This window comes from Dendropsophus ebraccatus, chromosome 3, assembly GCF_027789765.1.
Source record: "Dendropsophus ebraccatus isolate aDenEbr1 chromosome 3, aDenEbr1.pat, whole genome shotgun sequence".
In the NCBI taxonomy this organism is placed as follows: domain Eukaryota; kingdom Metazoa; phylum Chordata; class Amphibia; order Anura; family Hylidae; genus Dendropsophus; species Dendropsophus ebraccatus.
Window position 1 is genome coordinate 16,822,774 of NC_091456.1, and position 20,241 is coordinate 16,843,014.

The following is a 20,241-nucleotide window of genomic DNA, read 5'->3' on the forward strand; positions in this document are numbered from 1 at the left end:
TTGTCTTTTGAGAAAATATTTTTGCTATATTTTTAGTATATGTCATTTTCTGTAGATACCTGTTTGTTATCAAAAGGACATATTTATTCTTAAAATCGATATTTTACAATCTTTAAATTTAAAATATAAAGGGACCAATCATTTAATTACTTCATTTTCGTCATTTAGTTACGTCATTTAGTTACGTCATTTTCTTCAAGGTACAGTATGTTGGGCCGCATGTAAGAACATGCGGCCCAACATACTGTACCTTGAAGAAAATGACAGCCCATTTAGAATAATAACTACAAAAAAATACAATAAAATAGCATGTTGAGGAATGTGTCTGGTGTGAAGAGTTTTTATTAGATTCTTTAGCATTCACTATTGGTACATAATAAAGTATGGACAAAAATTTTATATATATATATATATATATATATATATATATATATATATATATATATATATATATATAGCATCAATCCAGTGAATAAAACTTTACTTTATTTTAGCCATTGCATATAGAAAAAACACAACGTTTCGGTTCTAACAATTCTCAGCCATTCTCAAGGATTAGGATTGTTAAAGCCGAAACGTTGTGTTTTTTTCTATAAGCAATGGCTAAAATAAAGTTTTTTTCACTGGATGGATGTTGCCTCCACACCCCATTATTTTTTTTGCTACGTTGAGAATCAGGTGTGGGCTGTTCTGACGGAGACTATGCATCCCTGGGAGGTCCTGCTATTCCGACCGGTGGATTTGTGATATATATATGTGTGTGTGTGTGTATATATATATATATATATATATATATATATATATATATAAAATACGTGGAGGCATAGTGATCATTCCATCAAAAAACAAAATTATTAGTAGGAATATTAAACTGTATCAAGCTTTGTGGGTAATGTATATGTCTTAACTAAGCGTAAAGGAGTTAAAGGACATATACTTATTTAATTGGAAAAAACTGTAAAAAATTTGATCACAGTTGTGGGGGGAAATGGGATTTTTGTCCCTTGGGGGAGGAGGAAGAGAGAATGATTTTTGCAGAGGACAACCATGGTGTAATTTAGTAATGGCCACGAGTCAGCTTTATTCTACATCGCCTGCATTACAACCCCAAACTCTTGGCAAATCTTAGAAATACCAATAACGCTCGTGTGAGATGTGGTAACGAGATCGATTTATGCATTTCCATGTTTATTGTCCCGAAATACAATTATTTTGGCAAGAGATAAAAGTAATGTTACAAATTAGACTTTACATTTTATTCCTTTTGAAGGATTCTATACTGCTGCTGGATTGGATCCAGACGAAGAAAGAAAATCTCAGTAAAACTTTTTCTTTGGCTTGGCTTCTAAAAGAAAACAAAATTGCCAAGTGATTTCTTTGCCTAATTCGAATGATTGCATATGATTAATAGGGTTATTAAGACCTCTTATGGGATCTTTTTGAAAGGTTAGGAGTGTGTTATTTTGTGGTTTGATTCCTTGTCATGCTGTAAAGTGAACCTGAACACCCCTGAAGTATGTGCAGCCCGCATGTGTTTCTTAAGGGAAATAAAAACTCATGTGCAAAATTTTTGTTGTTCGGTCATCCTGGACAGATGGCACTACTAATGTGATTAATCTAATATGTTATAATTAGTTATCTAATATTTTATCAGTTTTGTCTCAGGTTATCATTTAGATAAAACAGGATAATGGTGCGTTTACACAGAGAGATTTATCTGACAGATTTTTCAAGCCAAAGCCAGAAACAGACTATAAACAGAGAACAGGTCATAAAGGAAAGACTGAGATTTCTCCTCTTTTCAAATCCATTCCTGGGTTTGGATTCCAACATCTGTCAGATAAATCTGTCTGTGTAAACACACCTTAAAAGCATCAAACTAAATGTGTGGACAAATGCTGATTATTGTAGCCACTGCTGGATACAGTAAAATAAGGTCTTTAGGGTATGAAAATACAGTAATATTTTCTCTTGATGAGTAATGAATGGGTGGAATATAGAATAACTTAATTATTTCTGTTCATTAGAGACAAGCCAACCGAATCTTACCACCAAGGTTCAATACTAACTTTGCAAAAAGTTTGTTTCAGTACCGAACTGAACTTTATGAAAAGTTTGTAATGAGTTTGTAGAGATGGCAGCTGCATAACAGGGCCGCCTCCAGGTTTTTGCGGGCCCTTGGGCGAGGGAGCCTCAGTGCCCCCCCCCCATCCATCCACTATGTACCCGTCATTCACACAGTATGCAAACACTAATCATCCACACACTATACACAATCACTTGAGGCACCACTAACATACACAAACACACATTACTGACACACAGTATTACAGATCAGTCTTCTCCCCCTTCCTCTCTGCTGGGCTCTGTAAGGTTGAGGACCTTCAGGTCATGTGATCAGGTCTTTCGCCCTTTTCTCTCTGTGCAGATCCTGCTCCTTCTCTGTCTTCTGATGTTTATCCCCTCACCCTGCACTAAAGTGAGTGAGCTGAATATTAGAACACCTGGCCTCTCTCCCTTTCTGAGCCCCGGCACTTGCCCAGGTATGCCCTGTGCTGACCCGGCCCTGCTGCACAATTGAATACACACTCACAAAAAAGAGTATACTCACCTGTTTGTGCTCCCCTGGTGTCCTGGTCTCCGGTGTCTCCAGATGCCATCAGCACGCTCATCCAATCACTGAATGAGATGGGACAGCGCCACAGCCAGTAATTGCTGAGTGGGCTCTCACTGCCAAGAAGAGGGGGACAGCCTCCTCAGCCAATCACTGGCCAGCCAATCAGCTCATGTCAAGAGTGACATCCTGCTCAGCCAATCACTGACTGTGATGGGACAGTATTATGGCCCGTGATAAGCTGAGCGAGTTGTCACTCCTGAGACAAGAGCCACAGCCCGCTCAGGTAATCACTTACTGAGACCAATACCAGTACCATAACCAATAATCAAAAAAATCCCTCCTTCCCAGAGGGATATCTGACTAGTCCTGTGTTTTAAGACTCTTAAATGAGGCTTCACAGGCTCTCTTTTTTGCATATTCATGTTTCTTAGGGAGCAATGCCGACAGTGTTATCTTTGGCTGGTCTCCCTGAGATCAGTGATCTGTTTCCTGTAATCAATAATCCTCTGAGTGGGCTGTCACTATCGTCCCAGAAGTGACAGCCTGCTAAGCCAATCACTGGCCATAACACTGTCCCGTCTCAGTCAGTGATTGGAGATCAGAGAAGGAGGACACGGGGAAGTGCGGTCTGGACAGTTAACTATTCATTAAAGATTTTGCTGAACTACAATTAAATAACTAAATGCCTGCAGTTGTTTAGCTTTTTCAGTGCAGTTCAGTTAAGGTTTGACCTCAGACTTTGCTTTAAAGTTTGGTGAACCTGCTGAACTTTTATAAAGTTTGCTCATCTCTACTATTCATAAGTAGAAAGGTTCTAAGCAGGTTTCCATGCTCACTGTGTACTTGCTCTATTTTATGGAATGCACATTAAGCCAAAATTTGGACTGTGAATTTTCAGTTTAATCTATATGTCAATGATTTTATCAGTAGAGATGAGCGAGCATGCTCGTTCGAATATTAGGGTACGCGATGGTGCTTGTTGCTCGGATGAGCATCTGGCGATACTCAAGACAATGGCATCTTCCTCTTCCTGCATGTTTTTTTTCAGCCAATCATCATGCAGGAGGGTTGTAGCATCATGTGGGAACCCTACATTTTGATAGCAGCGATTGGCTGGCAATATCAGATGAACTGGGCATATAAGAATCAGGTCCTGTGATGCTCGCTCCAAACGCAGGCTGGAAGAGATTAGGGAGAGAGCTGCTGTCTGTCAGGGAGAGTGTTAGGCAGGGAATTAGTGTGCGGTTAGGCAGGAATCCCACACGAAGAACCCAACAGTCCTTCTAAGGGCTTAAAATTTTAAAAACATTTTTTTTTAACTACTCTTGGCTGCTGGCTCGGACTTGTACTGCAGCTGTCAGTAGTCAATTTGTCCTGTTTCTGATTCTCCTGGCTGGCTGGGATCTGTAGTTCAGCTATACCTATCCTCACATGATTTGGCGTAATGTTGGGATTAGCTAGCCCCAGAGGCATCCATGCATGCCGCCGTGTTTCCAGGTTTTCATGCAACCTTCCCTGTGCAGAGCCTTGGTCCCCTGCAAAAATGCTTGAGTTTCCCATTGACTTTAATTGGGTTCGTAACTCGAAATGAGCACCTGAGCATCCAGAAATATTTGTCTCAAATATCGAGCACCCGAGCATTTTAGTACTCACTCATCTCTATCAGTAAAATCTTTATATATAAAAAAAAATAAGTATAAATATATAACATAAAAACAGATGGATTTTTCTTTGAGCGGTAATTGATGTGAAAGCAGTGGTCGGACTTTTGGGGAAATCATGGAGGTATGGGAGCTCTATACTTCCCAGGCTTAAAAAGCACTTTGTTTCCACTACAACACTGTACTACGCTAACTGCATCATACTGTAAGCGGCAATGGTGTTTACAGAGGCCCTATGAAAGAGAACTGAATTATAAGAGAGAATTAAACTTCATGCCGCACAGCCACAACACATTAGGAGAAAGCTGCTGATTACCGTGAAGCAGGTGGCATAGAGGGCATTGTACATTCCACAAGTCTGTATTTTGTTGTGCGATTCAGATAAAACATTAAATGTTAAATGAGGTCTCCATCCTTCTTTAGCTTAAGAATTGTTTTCAAGGAAAACAAGGAAGCAGAAAACTTTGCAGAGTAAATACTCAACTGGCACTAATATGTTACTTTGTCTTTTTGGTTCTAGAAGAAGCACTGAAGTGGCCCCCCCCCCCCCCCCCCCCCAAATAGAATGCACACTTATCAATCAACGCTGCTCCTACAGTGCCATCTGCTTCACTCCAGATCAGCTGCATCCATATGTTACATTATTGTAGATGGGTCATGTGACCAGTACTCAGACCACCAGAAATTTGCATAGATTAATGTGTCTTTGGAAATGGTCTGTCCTGGATCAGTTAACTTCCTGTGATCTACAGGATGACACTATCACTAGTGATGAGTGAGTAATAAAATGAAGTCATTTGGGAAACTCAAGCATTTTTGCAGGGGACCCAAACTTATAAGGGCTGCTGTGTTCTTTGTCTAGTATTCCCTGCGTATTGGAACGCTAATTCCCTCCCTAACGCTCTCCCTGACAATCAGCAGCTCTGTCCCCAATCTTTTCCAGCATGCATGTGAGGCGAGCACCACCGTCCCAGATTCTTATATGCCTGGGTCATCTGATCTGGCCAACCAATCGCTACTATCGACATGCATGGGTCCCACGTCATCGCACGATGTACCAAAGAGTCTCCTGCATGTTTAATGGCTGAGAAATAGCGCCCAAACTTGCAGGAAAAGGATGATGCCATTTTATGGAGTATCGCGAGATGCTTGTCCAAGCATTGAGCACCGTCGAGTACCTTAATACTCGAACAAGTACCAAGCTTGTTCACTCATCACTAATTATCAGATCCCTCCTAGCAGCTCTTAAGGCCCAGTAACTGACGGCCAAACGATCAAGGTAAGGTGGGCTCATGCACGGGATGGAACCCATCCCTTATATGAGACAATCTTACCGTGGTGGGCTAATACACAATATTTGCAAATGGTATGCCAAGAGTTTCATTGTTTTTATGGATATTTTCTTTAGCAGTTAGGGGGTCCTGCTTTTAGCGATTTTCATATCTGTATTGGGTTCAAGTCTTGCTATTAGGAGTGAGCTGTCACATTTTTTTGTGTTATTGTGTGTCTGCATTTTCAACCATAGAAACGTGCTCCTGCTTAGTGTGACCGGTGTTATAGGAGAGCTGACCAAGAATTTTTTTGTCTTTTTGTCTATGTTGTAGATGGTCTGTATTGGTTTATGTCTTGCCATTAGCTATGAGCTGTTGCATATTTGTGTTTTTTTTATGTCTTATATTTCCCATATAACTGCACTTGCTGTATGTAGAAAATAATATAGAGATAGAGATCTGTACACTGTATGTGTCAGATGCCCCTCAAATCGTTAATGTTTAGAACTTCTATGTTAAAGGGGTTGTCCTGGGCTCTGCATTTTTTAATATATTGATGCCAGTGCATATAAAACAATGAACATGTTATACTTACCTTTCCTCACTCCTTCAGTGTCTTTCTCTAGTGTTGCCGGTGTCCTTCACTGACTGCAGCGCCTCCACTTACGAGACAAACTTGTCTCAGGAGTGACAGCCCTCTCAGCCAATCACTGGCCACGGGGTGTCACAGTGATTGTCTGTCACTACTGGGACTCAGAAGTTCATCTCAGAAGTGGAGGCTCTGCAGTCACCAGGGGACACCGGCAACAGCAGAGAAGGACACTGGGGGAGTGTGGACAGGTAAGCATAGTTTATTGTTTTATATGTACCACCCACAATATGTAAAAAAATTCCAAACACCAGATAATCCCTTTAACATTCATAGAGAATATCTTTGTAAAAGTGCCACATCATTAGCAATTAAAGAAGAAGAAATGAAAATTAATAGCTGTAGGGAAGGATTATCATGGAGTGCAGCATCGCTTTTTGTATATTTTCAAGGTTAATTTCTGCATTGAATGATAACAAAGGCAATTCAAAAGGCCAAACTTGAGTGTTTACCACCATTATCTCTACCAAAGAAATTGGGAGTGAAATAAAAAAATGAACCTTACCACTTCTTACAATTATCAGTTCCAGGAAGGTAAAAAAGGTTAAGCTGCTTGACACCTGATAATACAATTCTCTGATATGTTACTTCCGAAGCCTCAAAGATAGATGTGATTGTAATTGCTTTAACCTGGCTATTTGTGCTTTATATATATTTTTTTGTTTCGTTCCTTTAACTTTCAAGAATTTGAGTTATCTGTGACAGAACCATTTTCCACCGTTACGCATCGATAATGGCGTCAGTAATGTCAAACCTTGTCACTATATTGTATATTACAATAAGGTGCATCTACGTTAAAGCTTTACTGTCAAATAACATGTGGTCAGACATGTCAAAATTTAAAGCGAATGTACCACCGGGACATCAATTTTGTGATTTTTATATGGTTAGATTGGCGCTGGCATGGGGATGCCACAGTGTGCCGCAGTGCTTTTTTTGAACTGTGACCCAGTTCCTGTGTATGGCCCCGGTCTATTACCAAGCAATAGTTGAGTGAAGCACTGAAGGTGGGCCCGTGCGCCCCCAGGGTGACGATCGGCCATCCCCTCTGTGATGCGGCTCCATTGATTGATTGTAATGTAGCCTCTTCACAGAGCGGAGGGGGTTTCGTTACACTGGGGGTGTGCCAGTGCACTCCAGACAGTGCTGGGTAATAGATCAGTGCTGTATGCGGGAACCGGGCTGTGGTTCAAAAAGGGGCCACGGTACTAGCATCCCTATTGCTTACAAAAGCAATGTAGTGGTGGTACATTCACTTTAAAGCTTTCACCAGGTCTTACGCCAGAGACCTGCTGCAATCACGAGATATAGCCAGCTGATTTGCTCCTGATTTGGCTTAGCTAGTGTTATGTGGTTAGGTGCAGTTGGGAGAGAGTATGGGCTGTGTGTCTAAAAGCTGAGACAGTCTATCTGCCGAACATAATCTACACTGTTCCTCAATGGTAAATCAAGGCTTCTTTCTCATCTCTGACCACCCATAAAGTTCAGAGCACCTGTTCCATGTTTAAATAAAAGAGTAGCAACTGCTATATGTTCACAGTGTTGCAGTGTAATTCCCCCAACCCAAAACATCTTGTTTCTCAGCATTAGGAGCTTAGTGCATATTGTAACCTCTTCCTTGCTCCTCACCTTGCAAACCAAGTATATCAGTAACTCTTTCTCCATCCAAAAGCCATCTTTAGTAACGTACTGTGTACATCACCCCCAAGCACTCTTTTTATTGCGTTGTTTTGTTCTTTACTGGAGCTCATATCACAGTGCATATTGTGCAAAGAATTGTATAGCTAAATTATTTATTTCACTCATTTTGATATCTTAAAAATTATTTATTTCAGGTTCTTCCTTGGTTATCTGTATTGTGTCTGCAACATCTGCTCTGGACAGCTATGGAGTTGGAGAAAAGTAAGTATACAGTACAGACATATAGCCTTATGACACAGCTTAGCTTTAAGAGTTTTGGTTAGCTCCTATGAGCCCACATGGATCTGGAAAAGGTTGTGGATGCCATGTACCTAGACTTCTAAAGGTAATTGATGCTGTGCTATATAAAAGGTTAAAATGAGAATGTTGGAACAAAGGGAAAATACTGTATATGTATTTGGACTACTCATAGTTTAAACTATCCCTTTCAATTACAAAAACTTTTGATTTACCTCCGTTCGCTGCTCTGCCTTGCTTCAGGAGATAGGCTCCATAGAGCTACATTGGAACCCATCTCCTGGAGCAAGAAAAAGATCAAAGCAAGAAATTTGAAAGTTACGGCTGAGGCGTACGCCAGGGAGAAGGCGGAGATTCGCCCCTTCTCCCTGGTGTATGCCTGCCATATCCTCTGCTCACCCGATGGGCAGGCTGGTCGGGGGGTGTAGGAGCAGGCAAGGCAGGGAGGAGACGGGGCTAGAAGAAGGTGTAGATTTGTTGTAGGGTCGGGCACATGATCGTCTGCATTCAGTAAAAGACGTGCGCCTCTTAGTGAATTTGGCCTGGGGGAAAGAGGGTGGGGCCTAATTTAAGATCAGCATACCAGTAGTGAAGTGCTTAGCCACATGCTTCTTTTGGCTCATTCTAGGGATTGTGAGGGTCTAAGAACCCAGATCCCAACTTATCAAAATTTTAGACATATCTCTGCGCAAATGACTGGGACACTTTAATAATTGAACATATTGGTCTACTTTAGTGTGGATAAATATAATTTCTGCACTTGAACCAGGGAAACAATAATTTTCTAGATTGTAAAACAATAGGTAAAGCTGCCACTAACACAGAGTTGGAGATTTTCATGGACACTAAGTTTAAAAGAAATGTACCATCAGGTACATTGCTGCTTTTATTTTACCTTTATTAGTCGGGATGCCGGTGGCCCGGTCCTTTTTTTCAAAACAGCACAAGCACTCTGCATCGGTCTTTTCCCAAGCACAGGCCCTCCCGCAGTTCTTTGTTTGAAACACCGAACAGTTGCAGTGCTCGGTGCCGGTCTTTTCCCAAGCCAGAGAACTGAAGGCAGTCCCGCCCCCTCCCCACCAATGTGATGAAACCCCCTTCCTCTGTGACATGGCTCCATTAGTATCAGGGGCAGGACTGCCTTCAGTGCTCTGGCTTGGGAAAAGACCGGCACCGAGCGTGGGAAATGGGCAGCATTTCAAACAAAGAACTGCGCCAACAGCATCCCCGTTCCAGCGCTGATCGATTAAAGTGAAAGAAAAAAAAAAAGTAGCGATATACCAGATGGTACATTCACTTTAACCTTAGTTACCAGTGTCAGGTAGCTGCTGCCAAGGCAAATAAAATCACAAGATGTATTAAAATGGGCCAAGATGCCCATGTGATGGATATAGTTTTGCTTCTATATATCAGTAGTCAGATCACACCTGGAATACTCTGTACAATTCTGTTATCTGTGCATAAGGACATACAGTACAGACCAAAAGTTTGGACACACTTTCTCATTCAAAAAGTTTTCTCTATTTTAATGACTATGAAAATTGTAGAGTCACACTGAAGGCATCAAAACTATGGATTAGCATATGTGGAATTATACAGTATACTTAACAAAAAAATGTGAAACAATATTCTAGGTTCTTTAAAGTAGCCGCCTTTTGCTTTGGTTACTGCTTTGCACACTCTTGGCATTCTCTTGATGAGCTTCAAGAGGTAGTCACCTGAAATGGTCTTCCAACAGTCTTGAAGGAGTTCCCAGAGATGCTTAGCACTTGTTGGCCCTTTTGCCTTCACTCTGCGGTCCGGCTCACCCCAAACCATCTGGATTGGGTTCAGGTCTGGTGACTGTGGAGGCCAGGTCATGTGGCGTAGCACCCCATCACTCTCCTTCTTGGTAAAATAGTCCTTACACAGCCTGGAGGTGTGTTTGGGGGCATTGTCCTGTTGAAAAATAAATGATGGTCCAACTAAACGTAAATTGGATGGAATAGCATGGCGCTACACAATCTACAATTTTTATAGTCATGACAATACAAAAAAACTCTTTTAATGAGAAGGTGTGTCCAAACTTTTGGTCTGTACTGTAGCTGAAATGGAAGAGGAGGACGACCATGGTAAGTAAGAGAACAAAAGACATTCTGCTCAGGTATCTGATTTCCTTATTGGCCTAAGTTCACACCAAGTAAAAAAAAAGCTAACTACAACTGTGGAAAAAATGTAAAAAAATTGCCAATGGCACATTAAAGCCAATGGAGATTTTTTTCTATAGACTTTAATGTAGCACTCTATCAGATAAGAAGGACGGCTGTATTTTTGTTCCTTATTTTATGCCTTTTTTTGCTTTGTTTTTCCATTTCTTTCATGTACTGTAGGGCAGCCCAACATCATTAATTGTTTTGTGGGGCTGGCTTCCCAAATTTTTATCCTCCAGGGCCTGTATAAATAAGTCAAGTAGGTCAAAGCAATAAGACCGGAAAGACTTATTAATATTGGAACAGAATACCCAGCCCTCTAATGTCTGAGTGTGTCTGTGTTACATAATATGTCTGAGAACTGCTGCTCTGTATGTGAAGAACAGATGAGGGACACGCATAAAACAGCAGGTGTCAGACTGCCTGCAAAACATGAAGACTTACTGTCGGAGCAAGACTTTAAGATGTTAAAAAAAAAAAAACAACAACTTACAGTAGAAGTTCCTAATATTTCTCAATGCCATTAGTGATACTAGTATATAACTTGATGAATTCACTCAATAGGGTCTTATAGCATGCCAGGGCTGTTATTCTTTTACACTAGTCCTTAAATGCAGGTTTCCATAGGGCTCCATACATTTTAGGTTCTTAAAGGGGAAATCCAGATATGGAAAAATTTTCTATTTTCTATTAGAAAATGCATTGAAAGTTACAAAGTATTACCGTGCCTGGACAGTTCTATCACATTGGTAGTTGATTAACATCCAGGAAGTGAAGAAAACTGGCCTCCCTGCAATCCACTCTATCTTCTGCTCACCCTGTTGTCTCCACCCTTCCCCAGGAGACAAAGATCATGTGACCTCTGTCAAACATTTAGTTTGCTTGCTGAGCACTGATTGAGGAGGCAGACAACACAGGGGGCGAAGAGAGTGTGGGGTAGGGGTTGAGAGGGGGCAGGGTTATGATGGGAGACCAAAAGGGGCAGGGCATATATGGGAGGGGGTGGGGTTACAGGGATTGGGTAAAGCAGGACGTTCTAATTGTGCACTGCAAAGACTCTGGGAAATGTAGTCTGATAGCAGTACGGGGAAAAGGAACAGCAAGAGAGACGGAGCAGGCAGAAAACTGCATCAGAGGAGCGGGACTACTGTACAATTATATAAAGAGTGTCAGGAGGGAACCTACTGTGGGCAATTCAGTATGGGAATTCTACATGACCTGGGTCTCTAGCATTACCATAGCATAGGTGGTGAGCCAGAGTATAAAACCTTTGACAAGCTCCTGTATAATCATTATGTGAAATTTTTAGTTTAGCAGAATTTTGTTAATACTTTAAGCTTCAATTATATGGAGGAGTTACATAATTAAATGACAGAATATTACTAGTAAAAGATGATTCAGTACTAGAAGGTGGTAGATGCTGAGTCACTAGCACAAGTTAGGGTATTTTAGAAAGTTTAGAAGCTTCATAGGAGGTAGCAGAGAAAATTAAGGATGTATTCTGTAGACCTGTAGACTACTCGTGTTTAATTCTTTGTACTGGTTATATTTTGTATTTATCACAATTCAGATGAACATAAGCACATATATTGTGGAAAAAAATAGGTGACGTTTGTTTTTACGAAACTATTAGCCAATGGGAATAGCTATTACATAGAGCCATTCTTGATTTAGAGGTATAAGGTTTTAATGATAACTAGAAATGAGCAAAACAAAGTTCCCAAACTGAAATTCAGTCTGAATTTTGTGAAAAGTATGGTACCAAATCAAACTTTTTGCAAAGTTTGGAACAAGTTGGGGGTGGTGGTGGCTGCACAGGTAAAAAACAAACAAAAAAATGGTCTTCTCACCTGTCCATGCTCTCCTGCTGTTCTCCTCCATGTCTCCGTTGTCTCCAGCCAACTCCAACTTCTCAACCAATCACTTATTGAGATGGGACAGCGCCGCGGTCTTGGGAGAGAACCCGCTCAGCCAATGACTGACTGAGATGGAACTGTCACTCTTGTGATTGGTTGAATAGGCTGTCACTCTCAAGACTAGAGTGACAGCCATTCAGCCAATCACAAGAGTGAGAGTCCCATGTCAGTCAGTCAGTAATTGGCAGAGCGGGCTGTTTCCTGAGACGAGCTGAGCTGACTGTCACTCTTGTCGCGGGAGTGAAAGCCCACTCAGCTTATTACTGGCTGACAGCGCTGCGGCCAGTGATTGGCTGAGAGGGCTATTAGTCTCAAGACAAGAGTGACAGCCTGTTTAGACAGCCTCTGGACGCTGCGTTGTCCCACCTGAGTCAGCCATTGATTGGTTGAGCAGGCTGTCACTCCAGAGATGAGCTGGGCAGACTGTCACTCTTGTCTTGGGAGTAACAGCCTGCTCAGCTAATTACTGACTAAAGGAGACAGGACAGTGATTGGCTGAGTGGGCTGTCAGTCTCAAAACAAAAGTGACAGCCTGCTTAGCCAATCACAGAGAGCAGCTCTGTCATGCGTCAGTTAGTGACTGGTTAAACAGGATTTTGTTGGCTGCTGGGGACAGCGGAGTGAATTTTTAAAATTTGTTGAACAGGTAAATGCCTGTAATTAGGGATGGTCCAAACCTGCCGAGGTTCGGGTTCTTATGAACCCGAACGCTCGGCAGCAGATTCCCTCTGTCTGCTCACTCCGTGGAGCGAGCGGATACAGCGGGAGTAATGCCTGGAAAACTGGGATACAGCCTATGGCTATGGCTGTATCCCAGTTTTCCAGGCGGTCCTCCCGCTGGATCCGCCAGTTCCATGGAGCGGGCAGACAGCGGGAGTCATTACCGAGGGTTCGGGTTCGTACGAACCCGAAGCGAACTCTGTTCGGACCATCCCTACCTGTAATCATTCAGCTTTTTTAGTGCGATTCGTTCAAGGGTTGGCTTTGATGACCCCCGACCTTTATATTAAATATTTATATTATATTTATATTAAATATTTAGTCGGACCTGCCAAACCAAACTTTTGAAAAGTTCACTTAGCTCTAATGGTATCTCACTCACTTTAGGCTATGTTCCTACAGCGTGAGACACCGGCTGTTCTGTGACCCGGCCAGGTCACGGAACGACCGGTGTCAGAGAAGATCATGTACTGGCCGTATAATCTTCACTGCCACTGAATTCGAATGCAGGCACATCAGTGTGCGTCCACATCCAAATTCTCAGAGGCACACAATGGAGCATGCGGCCGGATCCACACGCTCTATTGTGAGCACTGACAGGTGCTCTGCCGATCTAGAAGACTGGGGCTGCAGAGAAGATAGTTTTTGTCTGGCTCATCAATCGATAGGGCTCCATGCACACAGCTGGATTATAGATCTGTGTTGTATGGTTCCATAATGCGGATATACCATTTAGGGCCAGAAATAATTGGACAGTGACACAAGTTTTGTTATTTTAGCTGTTTACAAAAACATGTTCAGAAATACAATTATATATAATATGGGCTGAAAGTGCACACTCCCAGCTGCAATATGAGAGTTTCCACATCCAAATCGGAGAAAGGGTTTAGGAATCATAGCTCTGTAATGCATAGCCTCCTCTTTTTCAAGGGACCAAAAGTAATTGGACAATGGACTCCAAGGGCTGCAATTAACTCTGAAGGCGTCTCCCTCGTTAACCTGTAATCAATGAAGTAGTTAAAAGGTCTGGGGTTGATTCCAGGTGTATGGTTTTGCATTTGGAAGCTGTTGCTGTGACCAGACAACATGCGGTCAAAGGAACTCTCAATTGAGGTGAAGCAGAACATGCTGAGGCTGAAAAAAAAAGAAAAAATCCATCAGAGAGATAGCAGCCATGCTTGGAGTAGCAAAATCAACAGTCGGGTACATTCTGAGAAAAAAGGAATTGACTGGTGAGCTTGGGAACTCAAAAAGGCCTGGGCGTCCACGGAAGACAACAGTGGTGGATGATCACCGCATACTCTCTTTGGTGAAGAAGAACCCGTTCACAACATCAACTGAAGTCCAGAACACTCACAGGGAAGTAGGTGTATCTGTCTCTAAGTCAACAGTAAAGAGAGGACTCCATGAAAGTAAATACAAAGGGTTCACATCTAGATGCAAACCATTCATCAATTCCAAAAATAGACAGGCCAGAGTTAAATTTGCCGAAAAACACCTCAAGAAGCCAGCTCAGTTCTGGAAAAGTATTCTATGGACACATGAGACAAAGATCAACCTGTACCAGAATGATGGGAAGAAAAAAGTTTGGAGAAGAAAGGGAACGGCACATGATGCAAGGCACACCACATCCTCTGTAAAACATGGTGGAGGCAACGTGATGGCATGGGCATGCATGGCTTTCAATGGCACTGGGTCACTTGTGTTTATTGATGACATAACAGCAGACAAGAGTATCCGGATGAATTCTGAAGTGTACCGGGATATACTTTCAGCCCAGATTCAGCCAAATGCTGCAAAGTTGATCGGATGGCGCTTCATAGTACAGATGGACAATGACCCCAAGCATACAGCCAAAGCTACCCAGGAGTTCATGAGTGCAAAAAAGTGGAACATTCTGCAATGGCCAAGTCAATCACCAGATCTTAACCCAAATGAGCATGCATTTCACTTGCTAAAATCCAGACATAAGACGGAAAGACCCATAAACAAGCAAGACCTGAAGGCTGCGGCTGTAAAGGCCTGGCAAAGCATTAAGAAGGAGGAAACCCAGCGTTTGGTGATGTCCATGGGTTCCAGACTTAAGGCAGTGATTGCCTCCAAAGGATTCGAAACAAAATATTGAAAAGAAAAAATATATTTTGTTTGGGTTATGTTTATTTGTCCAATTACTTTTGAGCTCCTAAAATGTGGAGTGTTTGTAAAGAAATGTGTACAATTCCTACATTTTCTATCAGATATTTTTGTTCAACCCTTCAAATTAAACGTTACAATCTGCACTTGAATTCTGTTGTAGAGGTTTCATTTCAAATCCAATGCGGTGGCATGCAGAGCCCAACTCGCGAAAATTGTGTCAATGTCCAAATATTTCTGGCCCTAAGGCCCCGTTCCCACTGAGGAAAGGTAGCGGAATTCCGCAACGGAATTGTCCGCCGCGAATGCCGTTAGCCTCCCGCTCATAATGGGAGTCTATGGGAGGCGCGCGCTCCTGCCCTGTCCGCGCTGAAGAATGAACATGTTCATTCTACAGCGCGGACAGAGCAGGAGCGCGCGCCTCCCATAGACTCCCATTATGAGCGGGAGGCTAACGGCATTCCGCGGCGGACAATTCCGTCACGGAATTCCGCTACCTTTCCTCAGTGGGAACGGGGCCTAACTGTAGCTGTATATATATATATATATATATATATATATATATATATATATATATATATACACACAGTCATAGGCGAAAATGTTGTCACCCCTGAATTTTTTTCAGAAAATTAAGTAGAAGAAGAAGGCTCTCTTCTCTTCTATGAATAGTGGCCGCAGAAAACTGACATGTCAGCTTTTTGCAAGCCGCTAGGGATCCCAGACGGTGTGTATACTATGTGTATATACACTCCAGACGGGATTCCCTCAACAACAACGATGGCAACAACAGCTGTACTTTTACGTAGTGTGAACATAGCCTAATGCTGCATATTTCCTGAATTTCTGATGGGGAAAAATGTGCATATGCAGTGTACGACAGTAGAGAACAAACATTGTATTCTCGCTAAATTTTATCTTATATCGGTAAATAAAACCATTTCATCTCTAACTATAAAGTAAGCAAAGTAACACAGAGATGGCCGGCTGGCACCAGGGACTCATTTTTCACCCCCGAGTATCACATGTGCCCATGTCTTCAGAATCTGTACCCAAGAAGTATAAGATTAGAACACTTGATCATCGCAGAAAGAACAAACCTCTTGCAAAATTATTGGATTCCGATTAAAATAACAGGAATTAACAGCATCATTTATCAAAAAAGCCACAAGAGAAGCTTTTCCTAAAAATGAATCAAGTATATGTTTGTATTGGAAACTATTTCACCGGCACCAACAAACTCGAAGCGTTCTGCATATGTATTATGTTGTGTTCTCCGCTCAGTATGCTAAATCATTTCCCTCTTTATTGGAAAAGGATTTTTGTCCTGTTGGCTCCGCAGAGAACTCGGCAAACTTGGAACTTTGTAAAGAAACAATAGTTAGATTTTAACTATTCTTTTATTACAAAAATATTGCTTCGGGCTGTATTTTCTGCTTTGAAGCCTTGGGCTCATGAGAAAGTTTACACTTTTCTGTATTTCTCTGCATTTAACCATAAAAGCTGCTTAAATTGTTTTCTTTTGGATTGCGATAAATAAAGCTAAAGTAAAAGAGCACATTTGTGTTCAGATGTGGTCTCGATTCATCGATCTAGAAGACTGGGGCTGCAGAGAAGATAGTTTTTGTCTGGCTCATCAATCGATAAGGCTCCATGCACACAGCTGGATTATGGATCTGTGTTGTATGGTTTCAAAATGCGGATATAGCTGTATATATATATATATATATATATATATATATATATATATATAAACTCACCGGCCACTTTATTAGGTACAACTGTCCAACTGCACTTTACCACTTAATTTCTAATCAGCTAATCACATGGCGGCAACTAAGTGCATTTAGGCATGTAGACATGGTCAAGACAATCTCTTGCAGTTCAAACCGAGCATCAGTATGGGGAAGAAAGGTGATTTGAGTGCCTTTGAACGTGGCATGGTTGTTGGTGCCAGAAGGGCTGGTCTGAGTATTTCAGAAACTGCTGATCTACTGGGATTTTCACGCACAACCATCTCTAGGGTTTACAGAGAATGGTCCAGACTGGTTCGAGCTGATAGAAAGGCAACAGTGACTCAAATAGCCAACCGTTACAACCAAAGTAGGCAGAAGAGCATCTCTGAACACACAGTACGTCGAACTTTAAGGCAGATGGGCTACAGCAGCAGAAGACCACCCGTTACTAGCATGGTGTACCTAATAAAGTGGCCGGTTAGTGTATATATATATATATATATATATATATATATATATATATATATATTCCCGTGTTTTGAGAAACGCAACTGAGGCTCCACGGACCCCTTCTTTGCATTTTCAAATTTTGTAGGGGGCAATCATTGGAGACTCTTAAATTAGTACTCCATTGCATTTTTTTCACTGATCTCCCTGAGTTCAGTGATTGTTATGTTTTGTTGGTCTATTTTTCATTGCCACTGATCCTGAGCCAGAATCCTGCTCCACACTGATGAGGGGCAAATAACCCAAAACAGCAGTCTCTGGATGGATGCCTAGCCTTGGTAACCCTTGTCTTATGTCGTTACACTCGCAACAAAGTTAGACTTTGACTTATAGGGGCCACCCTGGTGTTTCCCTTTTTGGGTCCCAATGCTCGCAACAGAGTGAGCACCTTAGGGGCTACGTATCAGGGTGGTTTGGTGTTCTTGCCACTGGGAGGTGCCCCTTGGAAACAGGCTTTCTTCTCTGGAGAGAGGGATATCTGGCTATTTTCGTGTTTTGAGACTTGCAACTGAGGATCCGCAGACCCCTTCTTTACATTTTCAAATTTTGTAGGGGGCAATCAGTGGAGACTCTTAAATGAGTACTCCTTTGGATTTTTTTACTGATCTCCCTAAGTTCAGTGATTGTTGTGTTTTGATGGTATATATATATATATATATATACATACATACATACATACATAGGTACCTTGATTTAAGAGTAACTTGGTTTAAGAGCTCACAGTTTTTCAAAATTGTGACTTGGTTTAGGAGCATTGCTTTGGTTTAAGAGCTCCCTGTACTGGGTTGGAGTGCGAGTGGAGGAGGGGCATGGTCTGTATAACGTGGTCTACTGTACTCCGACCATGGAAGTCTCCTTCACCTTCCAAATCATAGCAGATCCACTTCAGGCTGGGGCTTGCATCAGAGGACAGGACTGTGGACATAATCTCTCCATAACTGTAACCCCTCTCTCCCCGGACAGAGAGTGCTGCTATACTGTGCCCACATCTGTCCTGCTCATTCCTTCATGCTCCCTGCAGTCTCTGTCAGCCCTTGTGTTTCCCATCCTCTCCATTACTGTACAGTAACTTATAATATCACATATTCTGCTGTTTCTGAATGTTTGTTTCATCTGTTTTACATGTTATTCAGAATAATAAATCATTATTCTTGGAGTGTGGAACCAATTGTCTGCATATCAGTGATTTCTTATGGGAAAATTTGCTTTGGATAAAGAGTGGATTTGGATTACAAGCACCATCCCGGAAGGAATTATGCTCGTAATCCAAGGCACCACTGTAAATGGGCTAAACTAGATTCTTGGCACCCTCAACTTAATATTTGGTTGCCCACCCTTTGGAAAAAATAACCGAAATCAGTCGCTTCCTATAACCATCAACAAGCTTCGTGCACCTCTCAGCTGGAATTTTGGACCACTCTTCTTTTGCAAACTGTTCCAAGTCTCTCATATTTGAAGGGTGCCTTCTCCCAACAGCAATTTTAAGATCTCTCCTCAGGTATTCAATGGCATTTAGATCCGGATTCATTGCATGTTTGGGGTCATTGTCCTGCTGGAAGACCCATGACCTAGGACGCAAACCCAGCTTCCTGACACTGGGCTCTACATTGCCACTCAAAGTCCTTTGGTAATCTTCAGATTTCATGATGCCTTGCACACAGTCAAAGCAACCAGTTCCAGAGACAGCAAAACAACCCCAAAACATCTTTGAACCTCCACCATATGTGACAGTAGGTCTTGGTTCTTTTCTTTGTAGGCCTCATTACGTTTTCAGTAAACAGTAGAATGATGTGCTTTAACAAAATCTTGGTCTCATCTTTCCACTAGATGTTTTCCCAGAAGGATTTTGGCTTACATACATTTCGGAAACTGCAGGCTATTTTTTTTTTAATGTCTGTGTCCGCAGTGGGGTCCTCCTGGGTCTCCTGCCATAGTGTTTATTTTCATTCAACTGTGGACGGATAGTTGGTGCTGACACTGATGCATCCTGTGCCTGCAGGACAGCTTGAATTTCTTGGGAACTTCATTGGGGCTGCATATCCACCATCCAAACTATCCTGCGTTGCAACCTTTTATCAATTGTTCTCCTCTGTCCACGTTCAGGGAGATAAGCTACTGTGCTATGGGTTGTAAACTTCTTAATTATGTTGCGCACTGTGGACAAAGGAACATCAAGATTACTGGAGATGGACTTGTAACCTTGAGATTGTTGATATTTTCTGGTCCTCAGCAGGGGCGTAGCTAGGATTCATGGGGCCCCATAGCAAAAACTGTATGGGGCCCCATGAATCCTGTATGCTCCCCCCCCTCCCCCGCCAAACACAGACAATGACCCACATATATACACACAGAGGCACCATTAACATATATACAGATACACCACTGACATACACACATATATACGCTGTAATGTGATCACACTAGTGCTGATGTATACACCATGAGTAGACTGTATACAGGGAAATCATCTCAGTGTAATAAGAAATACTGAACTAGAAATAAATAATCTGCTGTGTTTTCTTTTAATGGTGGGTTCTTTTATTAGAGCCCAACATTAATAGAAGCTGCTGCAGAACATCTTTGGGAGCAAACTTGTCAATCACTTGAGACACAACTGACATACACAAACACACACATATACACCAGTGTTACAGACACTACTTACATATACACCAGTGTTATTACTTACATATACACACATATACACCAGTGTTACAGACATTACTTACATATACACACATATACATCAGTGTTACAGACATTACTTACATATACACACATATACACCAGTGTTACAGACATTACTTACATATACACCAGTGTTACAGACATTACTTACATACACACACATATACACCAGTGTTACAGACATTACTTACATATACACCAGTGTTACAGACATTA

General features: G+C 41.8%; 1 protein-coding gene across 5 annotated transcripts in view; it reads left to right on the forward strand.

Annotated features, from left to right (window-relative positions):
- ADGRD1 (adhesion G protein-coupled receptor D1) overlaps positions 1–20,241 on the forward strand; it is a 482,082-nt gene that overhangs the window by 356,715 nt on the left and 105,126 nt on the right. For all 5 annotated transcript variants that reach the window (XM_069961003.1, XM_069961004.1, XM_069961007.1 and 2 more), the window contains one exon: positions 8,034–8,100. In XM_069961003.1, the coding sequence (XP_069817104.1) occupies positions 8,034–8,100 (67 nt within the window). The remainder of the gene's footprint in view (positions 1–8,033; positions 8,101–20,241) is intronic.